Source organism: Pyrgilauda ruficollis, unplaced genomic scaffold (genome assembly GCF_017590135.1).
Source record: "Pyrgilauda ruficollis isolate IOZ18807 unplaced genomic scaffold, ASM1759013v1 scaffold187, whole genome shotgun sequence".
Taxonomy (NCBI): Eukaryota; Metazoa; Chordata; class Aves; order Passeriformes; family Passeridae; genus Pyrgilauda; species Pyrgilauda ruficollis.
Window position 1 is genome coordinate 402,762 of NW_024517762.1, and position 14,176 is coordinate 416,937.

At 53.3% G+C, this 14,176-nt stretch overlaps 1 protein-coding gene across 1 annotated transcript; it reads left to right on the forward strand.

Annotated features, from left to right (window-relative positions):
• Positions 1-381: 381 nt before the first annotated feature.
• Positions 382-14,087, forward strand: LOC121352303 (inner centromere protein). The gene is made up of 17 exons (XM_041465120.1): positions 382-527; positions 615-725; positions 1,214-1,941; positions 3,299-3,350; positions 3,542-3,575; positions 4,953-5,031; positions 5,492-5,543; positions 6,005-6,122; positions 6,206-6,340; positions 8,209-8,318; positions 8,666-8,786; positions 9,479-9,601; positions 9,794-9,966; positions 10,221-10,311; positions 10,820-10,933; positions 12,054-12,213; positions 12,653-14,087. Exons 1-17 carry the CDS (start codon positions 382-384, stop codon positions 12,865-12,867), a joined length of 2,562 nt encoding a protein of 853 aa, XP_041321054.1. The 3' UTR covers positions 12,868-14,087.
• Positions 14,088-14,176: the final 89 nt, after the last annotated feature.

A 14,176-nucleotide genomic window follows, 5' to 3' on the forward strand; every position in this document is an offset into this window, starting at 1 on the left:
CACCCTCACAGCGCGGCCCGGCCCGTCCCACCCTGAGGTTATGCCCGGCCTCCGCCAATCACAGCCCACACCTCTCAATTCCCGGAGTTTTATTGGTTGATTTGCCCGTCCGTCACTCTCAACTATTAAAGGGAGAGGTCTGTGGCCCCGCCTCCTCAAGCCCCGCCTTCTGAGCCGAGTCCTCCAGGAGCATAGAGACGGGCAAGCAGAGCGGCGCCAAGAGCGAGCCCTTCCCTTGCCAGCCAATGGAAAAGGCGGGCCGTGGGGGGCGGCGGGCGGTGATTGGCTGCCGCGGGGGGGCGGGGCCGTGTTTGAACGGCGTGCCGCGCGCGCGCGGCCGTTGGCGCTGAAGCGATGGCGGCGAAGGCGGCCGCGGCGGCGATGGGGCCTGCGGCGGCCGCGGCGCGGACGATGGAGCTGCCCTCAGAGGGCGACCGGCGTCTGGCCCAGTTCCTGCGGCAGGTGGACGAGACCGATATGGTGTGGCTGGATGAGATCTATGAGGAGGCCGTCAAGATGTTTGTCAGGTACCCGCATCCCGTTCCCCGCTAGGCCCCGGCCCCTACCGGCCGCCCTTCGCGCTGATCCTGCTTTGATCTCCTCTTCCTCTCTAGCAACTACAGCGAGGAGCTCGAGCTGATGCCCAAGACGCCGTCGCAGAAGAAACGGCAGCGGAGGAAGCGGCTGTCGGCCTTACAGGAAGAGCTGGAGTCGGGCAGGAAGCGGTGAGGGGCGGCGGGAGCGGGGGTCGGGGAGCGCGGAGGGTGTCCTCGGGGCCTGGAGAAGGGAGGGAGCCCGTGCGAGGCTGAACGGACCTGCTGCCAAGGGTTCAGGGAAACAATGCCCTCCACGGAGCATGTCCTGGCGATGCCCTGCTTTGTCCAGGGGGAGTTCCCCTTCCTTTGTCCCGCTGGTGTTAAAGGTCTGGTCTGCCCCTGTGTCTGGGGCACTTTTGGGCGAAGAACACTGGATTTTAATTCTCACGAGAAGTGCTTTTATTGTTGCCTGGTTCTATGTCCCCGTGTCTCTGTCTGTTACCCTTCTGCTAAAAGCCATTGCATCCCCTGATTACTGTCTGCATTGGCTGCTTTGTGCAGCTCTGTGTCTCCTGGGCCCATCCCAGGTGTTCTGGCTCTATGCCTGTGTGTGCACGGAAGGATTCGGGGCTGCTCCCAACTCCTGTTTCCCATCTCACCCACTGTTCTGTGACCAGCCTCTCCAGGAGGAGGAACGGCAGCAGCAGACCTTCTGTGCGAACTTCTCAGCGACTCAAGAACAAAGAAAACCTGGAAGTGAGCAGGGCCGAGGCCAAGGAAGACTCTCCACCACAGCGTGTGACACGGTCCCGGGCTGCAGCCTCTGCCACAAGCTCCAAGGTGGTTCCTGAGACCCCTACTGCCCTGCAGGCAGCAGAGAAGGATCCCTGGGTGCAAGCTGACCACGCTGGCACTGCAGTGCCTCTCCGGAGGAGCGGAGCAAAGCCGGCAGAGCTGCTCCCCACGAGCTCAGGGAACGGCTTTCCCAAGGAACACGGTGCTCCCAAATCGCCGCTGGTGCCCACAGCCCCTGAGCTGGTGGTGCTCTGTACTCCCGAGGCTGTGCCTGAGCCACAGACAGCGAGGGCAGCCAATGTCACCGTCACCCTGAGCCAAGAGGCTGGACTGAAGGAGGGGGATGGCTCCCCACGGGAACACAAGCAGGCTCAGGAGTCTTCCCAGCCCCTGAGGAACAGCCCGGGGACTCCGACCAGCTCCAGGCTCAGCCGCCGCTCCGTGCGCCGGAGCCTGATGGGGAAAACCTCCCTGAGCCGCAGAACCTCCCTGGCAGAGAAATACTCCCTGGCCAGCAAGAGGGAGAGCATGATCCGGGCATCCACTGCCAGGGCAGCGGGCAAGAAGAGGGCGACTCGGAAGAGATCCGTGTCCTGCAGCTCTGTGGATGGTGAGTTTGGGTGTCACGGGGGGGATTCTGCTTTCTGGGTCTTCAGTGTGGGGGTGGCAGCTGAGCTTCCTGGGCTAGACAGGCTGCAATTCCTCATGAATGGCTCCCTGGCTTTCTGGAGCCCCCTGTGAGCATAGAAACCCAGGTAACTGAATTCAGCCTTGTAAATCACCTGGGAGATCAGCCTCAGTGTCTCCACTTCAATGTAGCTGTAATCATTGCTGATTTGCTGTGAGAAGTTCTTAATCCTGGAATGCCAGGATGGTTTGGGTTGGAAAGACCTTAAATATTACCCAGGTCACTCCAAGCCCCGTCTAATCTGGCCTTGGATGCTTCCAGACATGGGGCAGACACAGCTTCTCTGGTTTGCTGGTCTTCCCATTTCTGTGGGGTACAGCTGGCAAAGCTGAGAAGGATTTGGGGAGCCAAAAAGGGTGATGGATTCTCCTAAAGCCCTTCCTGTTTCCTACAAGGTGAAATCCCATCAGTTCCCTTCTCCTTAGCAGGATCAGGCTGCTGGTTCTAGAGTTTGTTTGAGAAGGGAATTTCGAGGCTGGACTTTGTAGATTAAAAATCTCCCACAATTTAACAGTTGGTGACAGAGGCAGATTTAGGCTAGGACGGTCTCATCTAAACTGCTGCAATTGTTAAACAAACAAGCTAGAGAGAGACTCTTCATCAGGAACTGGAGTGACAGGACAAGGGGAAACGGGTCCAAACTGAAAAAGGGGAAACTTAGATGGGATTTATAGAAAGAATTCCTCTGTTTGAGGGAGGTGAGGTCCTGGCACGTGTTGATGGAGAAGCTGTGGCTACCCCACCCCTGGAAGTGTCCAAGGCCAGATTGGACAGGGCTTGGAGCAACCTGGGCTAGTGGAAGGTATCCCTGTTCAAGGCAGGGTATGGGACTGGATGAGCTTTAAGGTCCCTTCCCACCCCAACCAGTCTCTGATTATTTGATTGTGTGGTTATCTGTGGCAGGGTCTGGCTGTGACAGAGCTCCTGAGCTCTGGCAGCAGAGCCAGCTGGAATGCTGGCTTGGGAAGCAGCATTCCCACTGTAAATAAGGCTGGCTCTGCTGTTGATGTCCATTCAGGTCCCTACAGATAAGCCCAAGGCCCATTAATGCCAGCTCATGGAATATCACCCTGAACTCATCCATAATTGAAAACTGCTTTCCTGCACTGGAAGTGCTGGCCATGTTCCTGCAGTGCCACCAGGGTGTGCACCTGTGCCCCACCCTGCCCCAGGGCAGGACAAACCCTTCTGCAGTGTCTGGAGCTCCTTGTCCCAACAGATCCTTGGCTGCACCCCAACCTTACAGCTCCTTACAGCTGTGTTTTTCCCTCTCCCACAGCCTCCAGCTCCATAAGTGTGCCAGAGGATGAGGAAACCGTTGTCAAAACTGGGTGAGAATGCTCTCAGTTATTTATTTGTTTGTGTATTTGTTTAGCAGTTTTGTTGTTTATTTATTTATTTATCCTCACTACCCTGCTTGCAGGACTTTTTCACTGCCATTCTTGGTGTAAAGTCCCAGTGACTTCCCAGTTTCCTCAGTTTTGCTAAGCACAGACCCTTTTTGTCTTTCTTGTTTTTCTAGGCCTCCTCCTGGACCCTCCACCCCCTCCAAGCTGGTAAGACTTGGACAGAGATTAAACGCATTTGTGCCTGTGTGGATTTGGGAAAAAATGTGTGGAATTACACCTTATTGGAAAATTTGGGAGCTCTGGCTGTGGAATGTCAGACTTTGTAACCTGTCCCCATAGCAGTGAGTGAGGAGGACACAGAGCATCTGGCTGAGAGGTGCACGAGCCGTCTGAGCCTCTGTGTTCTGGTACTCAGACCAGGGAAATTCTTAATCACAACATTTCAGAACCAGCAAAACCAAAACCAGCAAAGTTTTTTTTGGGAAATGAGCATGTGTGACCCATGGGTTTGGGGGCAGGTGTTCTGTCAGAAGGGTTACAGACTCGGATTCTTGTCAAGATTCTCTGACTTTCCTCTGCCATTTTCCTAAATCTGTTGAAATTGTTGCACACCACTCTGAGCCTGACCTCAGGGTTGAGTCCTGCTTGGCTCTTCCTTCTTAACCTCTTGCTAGAGATAATTGTGTGAAGATTCAGTCCCCAATCTTTACAGATAAAAAAAAACTTACAGTTCAGGGAAGTTTGGTTCATCTGGTGTCATGGTTCGCACACTGTATTTGTAAAGCTTCTTTTGGTCACTCCTGCAGGTAGTTCAACACTTGTTAGTTTGGACACACATGGAAATTTGTGAATATTGTTGAAGTCAAAACCTTTCCCTCCACAATCCTCACTGAGGAAGTAATCCTGGGATCATGTCAGTGTTTTGTCTAGAATAAATTTCAGTGAGCAGAGCCTGATTTAATGGAGCAGAGCAGTGACCTGAAGCACTTGTGAAAACAAGGAGAGCTGTTATGCGTGTGCAGAAACTCAAAAAAAGTCAGTTTTTTTAGGCCCTGCAGAAGCCATTGGGGAGGATGAATTCTCCATCAATCCCTTTTCTTCTCTTCCCAGTGCAGCACTGTGAAGTGCTGACCAGGAGGTAATGCTGGTGCTGCTAGGAGAGAGCAATTCCAGAACCACAACCCATTATCCCAGCAGAGCCTAAGTGCAGAGGCAGAGCAGCGATGGGTATCTCATAACAAACAGATAAATCATGGAAATGAGCCATTTGCCTGCTGTCTCCAGGCTCCTCACTCATCACTGCTCAGGGATATGGGCACGCTGGCTCTGGCCAGAGCTCCAGCAGCACAGATTTACAGCTTGGAAGGCTCCTGGCCTTAATAGTTGATGAGTTTAAGCAGCACAGATGCTCGTGTTAATGCCCCTGCCTCTGCTGATGATGCAGCATCCAGGGCTTTGCCAAGAGGTGGTTTGGCATTCCCTGGTAACGCTGCTGGCCGTACCTGGGTCAGAACCACCCCACAATCTGAACCAGGAACACTTTCCATGGGTGATTGTCCTGAAACCCCTTTGCTCTTCCCACAGGATCTCCAAAGCCCTCGGATGTCCCTTCGCTCCCACACAGTCAGCAAACAGGGGCAGCCCCAGGAGCCGAACAGCAGTGGTAATTCCAGAGGGTTTGGGGGCAGCACTTTGGGAAGTTATCATTTTGGGAGGCTAGCTGGGAAGCTGGAAAGATTGACTGGTTAATTTAAGAGCTCAGTTTGAAAGATTAATTAATGTTTGATGAGCAGGGATTTGTTTCAGGCAATTAGCAGTGAGAAAACTCTGTGCTGGAGTTATTTCCATCCTGGCAAGCACATGGAGATGGTTATAATGAGGCTGGAGGGTTGTGGGAGGCCCAGGTGAGCTCTGTTGCTGAAGCTGTGCAGAGCCCAGATAGCTTTGGGCAGCTCTGCTTTGTCTGGAGATTCCAGGTGGGAATGTGCCATGTGAGCCAGGTCCTCCTGTGCTCATGCAGGTGGTTTTGCTGTTCAGTGAGCTGCAACATCCCTTCTCTGCTGTCAAACCTGTGCTGGAGGGATTTTCCCTGCTAGAACTCACTGTGAACTGTTCTCTTTCAGAAAACAACTTAAATAAGAATGGGGAGACCCTGGAGCCACCCCAGAGTGCCAGGTATGTCCTGGTTGGAAGTGTCTCAGGCAGGCTGTGGTCCTGTTCCAAACAGGTTCAGTGCTGGGATGTTGTTCACTGGCCTCAGTGTTTGTGACTGTGAAACTTCTGCAAATAAGTCCATGATTCTATTATTTAATTTTTATCTTCTATTGCATTAGGATTTTATTTATTGGCTAACTGTGCATGCACAGTCTTGGAATCACAGACTGATTTGGGTTGGAAGAAACATTAAAGCCCATCCAGTGCCACCCACTGCCCTAGCCAGGGATGCCTTCAACTATTCCAGGTTGATCCAAGCCCTGACCAATCTGGCCATGGACACTTCCAGGCATGGGGCAGCCACAGCTTCTCTGGGCAACCTGTGCCAGGGCCTGCCCACACTGGAATGTCTCTCAAGCCCTGGATAGTTTATGGCCCTTGAGGAGGATTTGCCTGGTGTGATGGCCTGTGCTGTCTCACAGGAGGAAGCCGAGCTACAAGAGAGCTGTGGATGAGCGCTACGACCACCAGCAGGCAGAGGAGGGGGGGCTATCTCCTCTCAGGAAGAAGACCCCATCCCCAGTCCTCCCAGCCAGCAAGGTGAGATCCTTGTAACCCTGGAATGCCTCACCAGGACCCTTTTTTTACCCACCCCCACTCACACTTTGCTGTTCCTCCCACAGGTGGTGCGCCCGTTCAAAACGTTCCTGCACACCGTGCAGAAGAACCAGCTCCTCATGACACCGAGCTCTGTGGGGAGGAATGGAGTCATAAAATCCTTCATCAGGTACCACACCCCTCTCCAGGCTGATCCCAAGGTAAGAGGAGGCTCTGCTCTAAGCCAGTACACGGTGGTTCCATTAAGTGCCTAAAGCGCAGCTATGAGAGAAGCTTTGCAACCCATTTGAAACTGAGTGATTTGAAGTGGTCTGTTTACTTTTAAATAAATAAAATTGTGGTTAGCCAGCTTCTTGAAGAATTCTAGTTTGAACTTCAAGCTTTATTTCTGCATTGTTCCCCCGAACTATTGGCAAGTAACAGTCAGAGATGAAAACTGGGAAATAGAAATTGAATAGATTGTGAATGTTGAGTTGTATTGATAACTGAATCCAGGTCTCCTTTTCTAAGGTCTGGCCTGATCCCAGGTCTCCTTTCTAGGACTTCTCTCATGAGTGAGATTGAGCAAATACCTCTTAAATCCAAACTCTGGAGGTTTTCCAAACCCTTGAGGCAGGAAGAAACATGAGGCTGTCCTGGATGTGGGGCCAGTCAGACAGCTGCTGGTGTGCAGAGTGAGCAGGCATCAGTGTCACTGATGGATCCTGTGGGGACCAGCAGCACAGCTTGGCTGGCTGCAGGCAGGTGCTTCTGCACTACCCTAGGGAGCTTTCCAAGCCCCTGGTTTTACAAGCCAGGAGCAGTTTGGGAGGGAGGGATTTGAGAGCTGCTTCTAGACAAGGGTGTAGCTTCCTGGATTCACTCAGAGCTGCTCTGGAAGCCGTGTGCCAAGCAGGAATTGCTCATACTCCTTATACCCAACAACTCACCTGCAAAGCAGGCAGCTCTGGGTTTCCCCTTGCAGGAGAGCTCACAGGGATAAACGGGAGCAGGATGCAGGAATTGGTATTTCTGCATCCAGCAGCCTAATGGCAGAGCTTTCTAGAGCTGTGCTCAGAGGTTGGCTGTGCTCCAGCAGGTCAGGGAAGGCCACTGGGAAGCAGTGAAGGATTCCAGCTTCAATCTTGCTGGGCCCCTGCTGATGTTAGTGTCAGTACTACAGAGGAGTTAATAGGATGAGAAAAGAGTCTTGTGGCTAGAGTGCTTCCTCTGCTGCTGTCAGTTCGTGGAATGATTTAGGTTTCATTCCAGTGCAGGCAGCTCCCCCTCGGGAGTTTTTCCATGTGGGAGCTAAACATAACTAAATAGCAGCAGAGCAGTAAGATATAATTGTTAGTTTTATATTAACCAGTTTGGATGCTGACAGCTCCAAGCATTTACAGCATGGAGCCCAATGTAAGGGATTCCCATGGATAATGCCCGTGCTGCTCTGTGGGTTTGTGCTGAGACCAGGCCTGCTTTGGCATGGAGTGGGTTGGTGTTAGTCCATTTGCTGTGGTTCTAGTGGTGGCTGGATCTCGCTCCCCTGGCTGACAGCATGCCTAGGCTGGGTCAGGAGAACGAGGAGAAAGCCCCTGGTTCTGGCTGCGTGCCGGAGCAGGCTGGGAGCTCTCGGAGTGCTCGTGGTTCACCACCAGAGCGAGCCTCGTGGGAGGAGCAGCGCCAGTGGGAGCTCAAGGTGTTTCCTGGAGCACCATCTGTCCCGCGCTCGCCGCAGGAAGCGGGAGCTGTGCCAGGCATTAGCGCTGCTTGGTGGCTCCTTTGCACCAAAAGAAAGCACGGGGCTGGCTGCCTGCAATCCCTGAGGATGCTGCCTGGGCTGCCAGAGCTGATGCTCCTCTTTCAACACTCCAACTTCTCCTCTTGCTCCCTGAGATTCACACCGGTGTTTTCCTTGCCTATGTCCATTCATGACCAGGTCACAGGCTGCCTGAGCTCTTCTCCAGGGCTGTCACCATCCCATATTCCTGCCTGCAGCTCCTCGCTGTCACCTCTGGGCCTTGCACAAAGCAGCTGAGGTGGGAAAGAGCTCTGGCCAGTGGGTACAACAACATTCAATTCCCCTCAGGAAAAGGAGAGGCAGAAGCTGGAGACTCTGCGGAAGAAGCAAGAAGCTGAGCGGCTGAGAAGGCAGAAGATGGAGGAGGAGAAGAAGCGGCGACTCGGAGAGGCGAAACTGTGAGTACATGTGGTCACACTGCTCTTGGCCACCTGTAGGTTCCTGTGTCCAGGTGTTTTATCTTGCAGGAACTGTGCAAGCAGCAGAAACTCCTGTGGACACAGGCAGTGTTTGTCTTTGGGGTGTCCCTGGAATGCTGATTCAAAGCATTGACTGTCCTTGCTGCCCACTGGCGCAGCTTTATGTCTTGAGTCCCCACATTCTGACAGAGCTTAAACATGGCTGGTGCTTAAATGAATGTGGAATTTGGGCCATTGAACTTGCTGCTGTGTCTTTTTGGCCTTGTGCTGAGCTGGTGGGAGCTCACCTGGCTGGAATACGGTGGTGAGCCGGGCTGTGTCCTCAGGAAGCGCGAGGAACGCCTGCGCAAGGTGCTGCAAGCCCGGGAGCGGGCGGAGGAGATGGAGAAGGAGAGGAAGAGGAGGATCGAGCAGAAGATTGCGCTGTTTGATGAGAAGACCGAGAAGGTACAGCCCCTGCAGAGCTTATTTGGGACAATCAGTAGCCACTGAGGCAGTTGGCACCACAGAAATGTGTACTCTGGAAAGAGGGGCACGGAGGTTGCTTGGATTCTAGACGCTGAACCAAAGAGTAGTTGAATAAAGGACTTTCTAGAGCCTTGATGATCCTGAGGGACAGCCTTTCTCTAGCTACAGCAAATGGCAGCTGAACCCCTGTTTTTCTATCATCAAGAACCTAAATGGGCTTTATTAGTGCTCTGCTAGATGGGAGAAGGACTTGCAGTAGATAAAGGTGGCCTAATGGCCCCGAGGTTTTATTTGCTGCTTCTCCCAGCTGAGTAATAGCTGGACAGGGGAAAGCAAACATTCTTCCTTCAGAGCCTTCCTCAGGTCCCAGACTTCCAGGCAATTTGTGCAGGGGCCTTGTGACCATTTGTCTGCTTTAATTGCCCCCAGCTGCCTGTCTGATTGCATGGCTCTGAGGTTATATTCCAATGGCTTTGTGGGGCTGGATGTGTAAACCCCAGGATGGGGTCAGCTCTTCCTGGGAGGATGCAATACAAGGTCGTTGCCCTAAATATGACCTTTTTAAAACAGAGCACAGGCCCTCAGTCGCTGAGGGAAAAGGAGGGAGAGTTTGCCCTGTGAGGGGTCCTGCTGTGCTGTCCTACCTGAGACTGGGTCTGTGTGTGCTCCAGGTGCGGGAAGAAAGGCTGGCAGAGGAGAAGATCAAGAAGAGAGTGGCTGCCAGGAAGATGGAGGAAGCTGAGGCCCGGCGCAGACAAGAGGAGGAGGCCAGGAGACAAAGAGCTCTGCAGCAGGTGTGTGTGTGGGCCTGTTGTGTCCCACAGGCAGAGCTGGACAGGGGATCCACCTGCCTTGGGTACTGGGAATTTGCCCCCAGGATGTTTCCCTGCCGTGTAGCAATGGGGATTTGGGTCAAGTGAGAGGTTCCTGGTGCTTCCCCTGGAGCCTGCTCCTCTCAGCTGAATGACTCCTGCCTGGGCTTGCAGGAGGAGGAGGAACGGCGGCGCAGGGAGCTGATGCAGAAGAAGAAGGAAGAGGAGCAGGAGCGTGCCCGCAAGATCGCTGAGCAGAGGCAGGCAGAACAGGAGCGGGAGAGACAGTTGGCTGCAGAGAGAGAACTGGAGAGGAAGAGGGAGCAGGAGCGGATCCAGGCTGAAAAGTAAGGCAAAATCCCCGTTTATGTACCAAATTCTGGGATGGAGTTGAAACGCAGCCAGAGCAGAGGGCGGGAGTGGATGGCTGGAGCAGCAGGGCCTGGCTGCACAGCTCTGGACTGTTGCTGGTGCTGAGCTGCCAAGGAGGAACTCTGGGCTCGGGGATGTCAGGAGTGTGGTGGGGAGTGCCTGAAGAGCTGTGAGCCAGGGAGGGCCCTGGTGTGGTGCTGGGAGTGAGGGCCTGTGCTGTGGTTCCCAGGCTCCGGGAGCAGCAGGAGAAGGCTGCCCGCCTGCAGAAGGAAGAAGCGGCTGCTAAGGAGCGGCTCCGGATGGAGATGGAGAAGAAGGAGGTAGGTGATTGATTTTTGGGAAGGGATAGAGCCACACAGTCTGGCCTCAGCAGGTATTGCTGTTGGAGCAGCTCAGCTGGGACGCTGTGGGGAGCCCTGAAGAGCTGCTGGGGCACTTCTGAGCAGGAGGTCAGACCTGTGTGGCACGGTTATGGTACCGTGGGGAGACTTGGCCTCTAAAAATACTGTTTACTAGTCTAGAAAGAGGCTAAGATCAGTAGCACAGACTTCTGCAGGTGGTCAGCTGGTTTCTGACCCCAAGATAAAGTCAGCAGCAAGTTTTCTGTGGTGGGGGGCCCTGGCTTTGTCAGAGAAGGCAGCTGATGCTCTGGCACGGGGGTCAGTGTGTTTGTGCCCTTCTGAGGAAGCTGCACCATGTCCCAAGTGCTCCTCAGCAGCACGAGGAACAGCTGTAATGAGGTGCTTGAATATTTTGCCTGCCACAAAGATGGATGGCTGGGTTTGCAGTGTCGTCCCTAAGGGCAATCCTATGGGTGTCACTTGGCAGAGGGAGCAGCAGATACTGGCGGAGAAGAAGAGACAGGAGGAAGAGCAGAAGAAACTGTCAGAGGAGCAAAAGGCCAAAGACAATGCCCGGGCACCACTCCAGGAGAACAAGGAGGTAACTGGGGATGGGTCCTTAGGGGTGACAGCAGAGTTTAGTCCCAGCACTGACCCACTCTTGCCTTGGACAGTTCCACCCCATGCTTTTATCTGCCTTTTCTATAACACAGGAATTCTTTAAATCCTGATTATCTAGGGTTGACTCTGTACGTATTTCAATGACAGAGGGAAGGGAAGCAGGAGGGATTGGGCAGGGTTCCTGGCTGTGGGTAAGGCAGCAGCTGTTGGAGCTGTTTTGAGCACCTCTTAAATACCGGAAGGACCTCAGGGCAGAAAGTGCTGCAAGTTTTATACAAGTTTTATTTCGGGTCAAATTTGGGAACAGCCACAAGGTGGCAGCAGAGCCCTTGGAATGGTGCTGGTTTGGCTCGGGAGAATCCTGAGGGTCTGTGTTCATGTCAGAACCTTGACAACAAACACAAGGCTCTTGTCTCCTTGCAATGCTCAGAATCTTTAAGTGCAGGACCAGCAGATGGGAGTTAATGTCACTGGACACAAAGCCATGAAGGGGGTCTCTGGTGGGGAAGGACGACTGTGTCCAACTCTCCAGAGGCTCATTTCCTGATTGAAAATAGAATTTCTTCTGACAATTTCCAGTTGAAAAAGCCTGAAATTTGCACTTGAAGGTCTTCTCCTGCCCTTACACTTTCTGCCCGCGCAGCTCCCATTAGCGTGAGCTCAGTTTGGCTGAGCTGGTGGGCAGGTTCTCTGTACAGCAATTAGCAGTTTTATATCATTAACCAAGCCCAGAAGTTGGGTTGCAGAGTGTTTAGAGTATGTGGCTCTGCTGCAGTGACATAAGACCTCCAGTTAACCTTGGCTTGGCTGGAGTGGAGCTCTGTTCTGTTAGACCCGTTAGATTCATCTACTGCTGTGTGCTCATGCCACAGATGGCAAATTAATCAGCCTAATTAAGCAGGAGAGGGCCATGCACAGCCATGATTGGGTCAGAACTTTGGAACTTGGGTCAAGCTCTTGGGTCCGAACTTGAGACCTGCCAGACTCAGGGTTTGCTATGAGGTGACAGAGCAGGAGATGGGGACGAGCTGGTCCTGCTGTGTCTTGGAGCCTGATGATGCTGCTGCACCCAACACCTGTGGAATGTATTTCCCTTATAGAACTCCCCTGCCTGCAACTCGTATGAGATGACTCCACAGAGCAGGAAGGAACTCAAGGTGCCTTTGACAAGCTCCAATGACTATGGGATGGACCTGAACAGCGACGACTCGACAGATGATGAGAGCCAGCCACGCAAGCCCGTCCCTGCCTGGGCCACTGGTATGTGTGTGGAGGGGAATGTGTGTGTCCAGAACCCCCAGCAGACTGTAGGAACTGCTGAGGGGTTTTGCCCAGTTCCTCCTGCCTGGAGGAGTTTAAAGTACTCCAGCATGAAATGAGTACTGCTGTGTGCAAGACTGGACAGGGGCTTGGAGCCACCTGGTCTAGTGGAAGGTGTCCTTGCCCATGGCAGGGTGTTGGAACTTAGATAGTTTTAAAATCCCTTCCAACCCAAACCATCCCAAGATTCTATGTGGAATGTGGAGTCAGGGGCTCCTCCACCACTTGGGGATCTTGTCACAACGTGATGGGGGACAAATACTCTGCTAAGCTGCCTTGGAGTGGTGAGAGATGAGCAGAGCGGGGACACGCCACATACAACAGCCTACACAGCAATCTCAATTAACAAAATTAACGCAAGCCTGATCTCTTCCTGCAGGGAATCAGCTCAGCCAGGCTGTGATCCGGCAGTACTACAACCCCCCTGACGTGGACGCGCTGTTCGGGGCCATCCCCAGCCCCAAGCTGGAGGACATCTTCTACAAGAGCAAACCCCGCTACTTCAAGCGCACGAGCTCGGCCGTGTGGCACTCCCCGCCCACCCTGGCGGCCAAGCCAGCCCTGGGGCTGCCCTGCGGCCTCAAGAAGCCCTGAGGTGAGCGCAGGTGTACAGCAGGTGTGCCTTCCTGTCTCCAGGTGAGGAAGGAGTCACTCTTCACTTTGTATTTAGGTTCTAGCATTGAATAAATGGCAGCTTTTCCTGGGTTCCTGCACCTCGGTTTGCGGGGCTGGTTTCTGTCAGGCCAAGCCACGAGGTGCTGCCCCAGGAAGTGCCTCTCTCGTACTCTTAGCTTGGAGCTGGCATGGACTCAGACCTTCAGTGGGTGAGGGGTGTCACCTGAAGCTGTGGGATCCCCCCCTCTCTGTCACACAGGCCTGGCAGGCCCTGCCATTCCTCAGTTGTACGTCTGTGCTGCCCTCGAGGCCAGTGACAGCCAGGGACCACTGCACCAGGGCACAGTCCGGCCTGCTCCACTGCTCTTCTCAGGAAGGTGTTCCCAGGTGTGCTCTTCATCTCCTGCAATCCCAAAGGGATTCGTCGCTCTGTTCCCCACCTGTGTGGTGGTGTCCATCAGCTGGGCACAGCTGGAGCAGGAACACCGTGAGGGTCTCAGTGACGTTGTGCCAGCTGTGGAGAGACGTGACCAAGGTGTGACCATGTCCCCGAGGACCTGCAAGTGTGTGAGCCAGCTCTAGGCCTTGATAGGAGAAACTCTGCAAGGGTTTTGGCAGATTTTTTTTTTTGTTTCTCAGTGAAATTTAATCTGAGGCCAAATGGGATTTGAGAGGATGTTTGTAACCGTAATCCCTCTTGTTCACCCTTGGCTGTGGCTCAGCATCATCAGCTTGTTGTCTCAGCCTGTTTAGCACTTCCTGTTTAGTGAGCCACTGCTGACCGGACTCTGGCCAACCCAATTTCATTGAACCAAAAATTCCAGCTCAGCCTTCCCATTCCAGGAGTCCATGGTGGTTTAGTCATTCCTTCTGCACGCAGCCCAGCCCTGTAAAACCCTGTAGATACTGTGCTTTGTGTGAGGGGACATGATCCTGTCTGTGTGTCTGTAGCCAATGCACTGTTTGCCAGCAAATGTTCTTCAAAAGAAACAAAATATTAAATTTAGTTTTTAAATTAAATACAAAAAGTTTTGTATTTAAATACACTGGTGTCTGTATGCTGGGGCTGCTGTGTGTGTGCAGATCTGTATCTTGGAGTGTCTGTGCTGCTGGGGCTGCCCTGTAGATCCAGGTCTGGCTATTGCTGTCTGTACCCATGGAGTGCCTGTGTTTCCATTGGCTGTGCACCCAGGTCTGTATCCGCGCGACCGCCATTTCTTGTACAAAAGCTTCTGAGCTGGCCAAACACTGTTGGATAAAGTGAGTTTAATCATCTCTGGGCTCCTCT